Source organism: Periplaneta americana, chromosome 6, assembly GCF_040183065.1.
Source record: "Periplaneta americana isolate PAMFEO1 chromosome 6, P.americana_PAMFEO1_priV1, whole genome shotgun sequence".
Lineage (NCBI taxonomy): Eukaryota > Metazoa > Arthropoda > Insecta > Blattodea > Blattidae > Periplaneta > Periplaneta americana.
In genome coordinates this window covers 115,820,237-115,828,864 of record NC_091122.1, presented here as the reverse complement: position 1 = coordinate 115,828,864, position 8,628 = coordinate 115,820,237, and the positions used below count along the sequence as shown (strand labels likewise).

Below are 8,628 nucleotides of genomic sequence, written 5' to 3'. Positions count from 1 at the left end.
GCTGAAAATTAGAATGTGAGAAAATACCAATGAATAATTTGAACACATTACTCATATTAAAATCCTCCTGGTTCACCAGTAAACTTATGAGAACATCTAACAATCAAAGTAGCACGATATATCGAAACAGAAGTCAAAGAAAATGCAAATAAACTCGAATTGTTCAATATTGTGCAAAACTAAGCATGTCGCAGCTGAAATTTTAATGTCAAAATTCACTCATGGGTACCCTTCAATTATTTTCCTATGGTCCCAAATAAGATAATTTTGTTTTTTAGACAGGACAAAAAAACGGCATTCTTTGTAATTTAAAAAATTATTTCAGTTTTAATTGTATAGCTTTTTAATTTTACACAAAATTCACATAAAATTACACTTGTTACACTGTAATCATTTCTAATATTTTTCAGTTTACAAAAATTTATATTTCAAAGTAACATAAACTTCAAAATATGTAATTGGTTTATAATAAGGTTCTGAGCTCATTCCCTTATTTTCATATTCCGCAATACTATCCGTTCAAACATATCTGTGTATGGGCCAATGGTTAAATCAATGGTGTATAATTTAGTAACAGTTTAGGTAGTTGAATAATTTTGAGGGAAAAATTGTTCCGGGGCCGGGTATCGAACCCGGGACCTTTGGTTAAACGTACCAACACTCTCCCACTGAGCTACCCGGGAACTCTACCCGACACCGATCCAATTTTTCCCTCTATATCCACAGACCTCAAAGTGGGCTGACAACTGTCAAGCAACCAACATTTGAGTGCACACTAACTCTGTGTGACTTTAAATTGTGGTTTTCTGTTACGTACAGTGACGTGTATTATGCAAATTAAGCTTTCAGGAATAACTCACTGTAAAGTTAATTTGAATAATTTCGAGGGAAAAATTAACTTTACAGGGAGTTATTCCTGAAAGCTTAATTTGCAGTTTAGGTAGTTGATTATTTTTCATTCTTGTTATATGTTGGTACCAATTTTGTTTTTGATTTAAAATTTTTTCTGTAAGATTAAACATTTTAGCCCTAATCTAATATTCTGATTTCTCTGATGGTCTAAAAGAGTGTAGCCAGCAACACCTCGGAGGAACTTCATTTCATTCAATTCTATTTTTAGTCCAGCTTTTTTTTAAAGATATTCAGTAATTGAACTGTCACCTGGCACATTACGAGCACTGCGCAGGGTTAGCTCAGTGTGGGCCTGCTACCTTACTGCCTTCGCGCATGCAATCTTTTGTACAAACCCCAAAAGAAGGGTCACCTCTTATGCTCTATGACTGATGGGAACTTTGCCTAAACTCTAGGTTGAGTTCAGTTCACCTAACATAATTAGAAACATTAAATCCAAACATTTGAGATGGGCAGGGCAAGTAGCAAGAAATGCATATAGAGTGTTAGTTGGAAGACCTAAGGGGAAAAAGACCTTTGGGGAGGCTGAGATGTAGGTAGAAGGATAATACTTACTTACAAATGGCTTTTAAGGAACCCGCAGGTTCATTGCCGCACTCACATACCGGTAAGCCCGCCATTGGTCCATATCCTGTGCAAGATTAATCCAGTCTCTACTTACTTACTTACTTACAAATGGCTTTTAAGGAACCTGGAGGTTCACTGCCGCCCTCACATAAGCCCACCATCAGTCCCTATCCTGTGCAAGATTAATCCAGTCTCTACTTACTTACTTACAAATGGCTTTTAAGGAACCTGGAGATTCACTGCCGCCCTCACATAAGCCCACCATCGGTCCCTATCCTGTGCAAGATTAATCCAGTCTCTACTTACTTACTTACAAATGGCTTTTAAGGAATCTGGAGGTTCACTGCTGCCCTCACATAAGCCCACCATCAGTCCCAATCCTGTGCAAGATTAATCCAGTCTCTACTTACTTACTTACAAATGGCTTTTAAGGAACCTGGAGGTTCACTGCCGCCCTCACATAAGCCCACCATCGGTCCCTATCCTGTGCAAGATTAATCCAGTCTCTATCATCGTATTCCACCTCCCTCAAATCCATTTTAATATTATCCTCCCATCTACGTCTCGGCCTCCCTAAAGGTCTTTTTCCCCTCCGGCCTCCCAACTAACACTCTATATGCATTTCTGGATTCACCCATACGTGCTACATGCCCTGCTCATCTCAAATGTCTGGATTTAATGTTCCTAATTATGTCAGGTGAAGAATACAATGCGTGCAGTTCTGCGTTGTGTAACTTTCTCCATTCTTCTGTAACTTCATCCCTCTTAGCTCCAAATATTTTCCTAAGAACTTTATTCTCAAACACCCTTAATCTCTCTTCATCTCTCAAATTGAGAGTCCAAGTTTCACAACCATACAGAACAACCGGTAATATAACTGTTTTATAAATTCGAACTTTCAGATTTTTTGACAGCAGACTAGATGACAAAGCTTCTCAACCGAATATTAACAGGAATTTCCCATATTTGTGCGTTTAATTTCCTCCCAAGTGTCATTTATATTTGTTACTGTTGCTCCAATATATATGAATTTTTCCACCTCTTCGAAGGATAAATCTCCAATTTTTATGTTTCCATTTCGTATAATATTCTGGTCATGAGACATAATCATATACTTAGTCTTTTCGGGATTTACTTCCAAACCTATCGCTTTACTTGCTTCAAGTAAAATTTCAGTGTTTTTCTTAATCGTTTGTGGATTTTCTCCTAACATATTTACATCATCAGCATAGACAATACTGAAATGAATTCGAGGGAGGTGGGATATGATGGGAGGGACTGATGGCAGACTTAAGTGAGGGCGGCAATGAATCTCCAGGTTCCTTAAAAGCCATTTGTAAGTGAACAAGATCGTAGTTGGGGGGGGTTTTCTCGGTATTCTCCCATTTCCTCATATTAGACATCTAAATCATCTTATCAACATTTCTCCATTCTATATCTTTCCCTGAATGCCAGCTGGCAATGCACAGAGGAGGCTCACCTAGGGACGAGTGGGATTGCCTGGTCGAAACTGTACAGCGAACCTTAGTATAGTCAGCTGGTGTGTGTGTGTGTTGGTAATGCACCCAGCTTGAGGGGTAGTGCAATAGATCTTGAAAGGTCACAGTACTGCAAGATAGTAGTACACCCCTCCCGAAATTAAATTCGATTAAAGAAGCCCATGGTCCAAATAACACAAAGGTTTTTGTCAGGGAACTCTGATTCCCCTGTAGCATATCAACAAATCCCATCATCTCATTTCACTGTGAGTGTAACTGTAACTTAGATCAGCCACCTCTGGCGCACTCTTGTCAATGATTGTCGAAAAATCTGTCTACATAACTGACTTCATATGGATAAATGACGAACAGTCTTAATCTTCAAATAATATTTATGAACGATTTATCTCAACAATGGAAGTATGTTTTCTTTAATTGGGTTATTTTACGACGCTGTATCAACATCTAGGTTATTTAGCGTCTGAATGATATGAAGGTGATAATGCCGGTGAAATGAGTCCGGGGTCCAGCACCGAAAGTTACCCAGCATTTGCTCGTATTGGGTTGAGGGAAAACCTCGGAAAAAACCTCAACCAGGTAACTTGCCCCAACCGGGATTCGAACCCGGGCCACCTGGTTTCGCAGCCAGACGCGCTGACCGTTACTCCACAGGTGTGGACTGGAAGTATGTTGTTTTTTGTAAAATCAATTGTATTTTTTTTTTTTTTTTCGAAGTTTATTTATACACACTTTAACACTGATGGTCATATCACATGTGTAACATCTTTGGGTATTCAGCAGGCTGTGGATTATAGTTGAGTTTCAGTTTCTATTGTCGTGTGTTAAAGATGGCTTGTTTTCATGTAATTGATTTAGATTTGTTTTAATGTTTATAATATTGGTCATTAAGGCTGTGGTGAATCATGATATGTAAATTTCCAATCTGGCATTTGCCTTTGTAACTGAAGGAAATCATGAAAAACCCTGATCAGATTGGCTGGACACAGGTTTTGAACCTGGGACCTCTGAATGAAAGTCTCAAATGTAACTGTCAGTTTATATTGTTTTGTTATAGTAAAATTAAACATACACTTTTATACTTATTAATATACTGCTTTGCACCATTCTTATAGCTGAAAGTACCTTTCTTCTGTTTAGGCCTCTTCAACATGGCTACGTGGTCTGAGAACGATGCGAGGATCAGATTCAAGCATGCGTTCACTCTCCTCGACACTGAAACACACACATGCAAGCAGACACATTCAAATGCAGATGTTAGTAAGCATGTTATGTCCAAACAATTCACCAGCAGCGTGAAATATAAATAGCTTAATATACTTGTAGCTTTAATGTTACGAAATTCATATTTTCTGCTCAACAAAAACACACAACAGACATGAAAATTATTTTTGCCTTGTTACTTTTGTACAAATACATAGAATCCAAAATGAAATTTGGGAAAGTAACAGATTTATTGCATACATGTATTTAGTAAAGACTTCAAAATTTTTTCAAAGCTGTGTGTAGGCCTACTGTTAGTTATTCTTGTTAGAGTAATTCTTTATTTAATGTTTATTTTAAACTATCGAAGCTATTCAGATAATAAGATGAGGATACGATGATAGTGGGTCAATGGTGGAGAGAGAGAATGGCAGGAGAAATCTTAGTTTAAAAAAAATCTATAATGTAGATGATGCATAAACACTCACACATTCTGTTTCTTAATCATAACTAGGGGCGGATGTTGATGACCTACAAATCTACTTAAAATCACAAATAAAATTCCCTTAAAATAATGGAAAAATTATATAAAATTAAAATAAAATAACATTTAAATATTATTCAAAGTACTCGCATCACAACGTCTTAAAAATTAGTCACCTGCCCTGCAAATGTCGGAGAGAGGAGGCACCTTCTGGAATTTGACTAAGATAAAGGAAAAGAACATGCAACAAAATGAAGGTTTTAAGGGAAAACTATAGATTTTAATAAGGGTTTACAATGTGTTTCAATCAGGTGTGGTCATTGTCAGTGCCTTAAATCTCAGTCTCCTCCTCCTTCTACTCTTCAGTTTTGTTACCAGACCTTCCAGATGAGGGAGTGTGAATGACAAAACAAATTGTGGGCATTCTTGCAATCTTTGTGTTAAAATACTGTCTACTACAGTATATACCTTCCGAACCATATTGGGGACACAATGTCCTATTGTCCAGGAAACAGTGAAAGTTTTCCCTCTTCCAAACATAAATTCTAAAGACGCCCTCGTACTGATAAAAGAACAGTAGCGGTCAAAGCCCTCACTTAAACTAAGTTGTTGTCAAGCATTTTATATTACTTCTGTTGTGTGAAGTGAAGCTTTCAGTGGAATGAGGGATGGACTTTAGAGTCTGTTCCAAACTATAAAACTCAAACTTCACTGTTATTCACTTATTCAGTAGATAATTACTACTGATCTATTTGCTTAGAAAAAGATTTAACATGCCTATCTATAAAGAAGAATGTAAGATGCATTCCAAATGATCTAAAAGTTCTTCAAAGTATTAAAAATTACCAAAAAATGCCGAAAAAAATATAAAAATGACCTACTAGTTCAAAAACATAAAAAAAAAATGCAATATAAGAAATTAATTTTTTACGTCGATATTAACATAGAAAGGATGTTAATAGGCATCGTCCTAATGTGAAAAATAAGATGATTTTTCATCAACATCTGCCCCCTAATCATAACCAATTAGTTGTTTATCATGTTATGAAGACATTCCTGCCTGTAATGCATTTTCTCGAACTATTATTTAGAGATGATTTACATAAATTAAGCAATTACTGTACACTCATATGAAAATATGAACTACTGTTTTCTACACTGCACACAAAACGAATTTCTTTATGACGTCAAAAGTAAGATATCTTTATTATTTTTGTACTAATTGACATTTTATGATTAGTTATTTGTATATTGTATTCACTTCTATTATTTGGTATGTCACAAAAATTGGTATTTTAAATTTATGAAAGGCATTGGTGGTTAAGGGTGACAATAGCACCATAGTTAAGCATTGTGCTGCAAGTTGGAAGGTTGTAGGTTTGATTCTCAATGGGGGTCATGGATTTTCTCCACCGATCTAAACCTTCCAGCTTCCCTGTGGCCCTGGGTTTTACTTGGGTAATAAACTTGAGTAAGGTTGACCATAATAGAAATAAATATGAGTACCAAAGTTATTTCCTTGGAGGTAAGGGCACAGAGCACATAGGACTAACACACTGTCTAGAATAGGTGGAAGCCTTAATTTCTTGCTTCTCTTTGGACCTCCATGGCCTAATTGAGGTATCTTTATCTTTTATTAGTAATTTATAAAGAGATTCTTATAACGCTGATATCTTCTCTCTGTTATGACTGTAAGTTGCAATGAAGAATATTAGTTCACATATAACTTAAAATTCTGGGCTGTAGCTAGATCAATTTACTGACAATTTCTGACCTGAAAGACCAGAATTTTTTCCCCCCATGAAATCATGTGAGATGTATGATGGAGAGAATTGTTGTGGCTCATGTTTTCTCCTGCCATTCTCATTTCATTATTACCACTATATCATTATCTCTGAACAGACTATTTAGTTTTAACGAAATAGTAAATGAAGAACTACATATTAATTTTTTTCATAGTTTGGCAAATTGTAAATTAATTTAGAGCACCAAATGACAATTTTATGTGTATACAAAACAATTATTAGGTGTTAATTTAACTATTGTGTGAGCATAAACAAAATGCAGTGAAATAATCAAACATGAACAGTGTGTCCAATCTAAAAGATCAATAAAATTACAGTATTTTCATAGTTTTTCCAAAGCTTCTCTATAAAATGCAAGTATAAAAAATAATTTGAACATGTTTCATGCATACTTCTAGAATGGGCACGCTGTAAAATGGTAATACAAGTCAATCATGAATACTATGCAAATTCAGAGAAAGTAAAGATACTGAATGACAAAAGATTATTTGCATAAAAATAATTTGTGTATTTTTTATTAAGTTTCTTGTAGGTTATAATGGAATATATCATCGCACCTCCAAAATCTGCTATATGCATTTAAACAGATTTTTCAGGAGAAAGAAAAAAGCATAACCACTTTCAATTCCCTTGATTTTCAAAGATACTTTCGGTATAATTTCAATCATTACATAAAAAAATGATGAAATTATACCGAAAGCAGTTTTGAAAATCAAGGGAATTATAGTCGCGGCGCTGTTATTCCCGACATGATTGCTCCTCTTTGCTTACATCTTAGGAAATGAAGGCTCTATAAAGTCTAGGTAGGTAGTATCATTCGCCATTTTTGTTCTTTCGTTGCCGAGCTACCATACGAGGAATCTATTTGCCACACCGTTAAACATTATCATGTCATAGCTCCTATGATAATAAATCAAATGCACTGCAATTCAGCAAATAATTGAGCGGCAAATAACATCTTCGTGTGCTTTCTGCGAATGCTAACAAAAGAGCCAAAATGGCAGGCGATTATATTATTTATCGAGCCTTAAGAAACGAATAACCTCTTCCTCAGTGAATCACAAGACGCACACATTTAAATGTAGCCGACCCGCAACGCGATTGGCTGCCGCAAATTAGAGCGACGGGACTATAAGTGATAATGCTTTTTTCTTTTTCCTGAAAAATCTGTTGAAATGCACATAGTGGATTTTGGAGGCACAATGATGATATTTTTCTGTAGTAAGTGAGACAATCATCTGTCAGAGTGGCCCACAGTACAAGATCTATTTGATGTTGCTCTAGAAGGATGGTTGAAATACAGTATAACCACAATTGAGCATATATTACAAAGGAAATATAATATACTTTACTATATTTGAAAGGCTCAGAGCCATAGTGGGCCAAGAGTCATTTATTAAAAACGGAGAAAGCAAGAATTAAAGTTAAGTGACTACCATAGTTTAATGAAGATTGACATATCATTTAGTTTTAATGTGTATACTTTATATTACTTGCTATATGTTTCCATTGAATTATGGTAATAACTTCATTTTAACCCTTGTTTCCTACGGTTTTAGTAAATGGTGCTTGGCCCACTATGGTTCTGAACCCTTCATTTTTCGTAAAGAGAACATTTCCTAAAAAAAAAAAAAGCTTTGCAATATTTTAGTAGGTGCTTGAATGCGTAAGTAACTTCTGTTTCTCAACTTGCTTACATTCTACTTAAAACCATTTTTTCTACTGTCTCATAAAAATGTTCAGATCTTTCTGTGAACAAGATCACATTTTGATTATTAACAAAATAACTCACGATTTTTTTTACAAATCTTCTAAGTGATAGGAATAAGACTGGACTAGGTTATCAAGACTGTAGGAAGGATGTTCGAAATGCTTCCAACATAATCACCAGAAAACTTACAATTGAACTGACCTTTATGAATAATTAACATTAAGAACTGTTATTGGTAAAATGAACGGTTACTGAAGCTAATATTACTTTCACTGTGATTGCACTGTATTTGACATCCTTGTATCTCCCATCTTATTTTTAATGTACGGTACATAAAATGGAGCAAGAAATTTATGCTTTCAGACTACATGACTTATACAGTATGTGTTACATAATCCAATTTCCCCCTTTTCTGAGGGCGCTAAGACGTCTTATAAAACTGTGGCAGAG

General features: G+C 35.4%; 1 protein-coding gene across 2 annotated transcripts in view; it reads right to left on the bottom strand.

Moving 5' to 3' along the window:
* LOC138701654 (uncharacterized) overlaps positions 1-8,628 on the bottom strand; it is a 52,828-nt gene that overhangs the window by 23,931 nt on the left and 20,269 nt on the right. Inside the window, exon 3 of one of the 2 annotated variants that reach the window (XM_069828769.1) lies at positions 4,101-4,190. The exons of the other annotated variant lie outside the window; for it this stretch is intronic. Coding sequence (XP_069684870.1) covers positions 4,112-4,190 — 79 coding nt within the window. The 3' untranslated portion in view covers positions 4,101-4,111. The remainder of the gene's footprint in view (positions 1-4,100; positions 4,191-8,628) is intronic. 2 annotated transcript variants of the gene reach the window in all.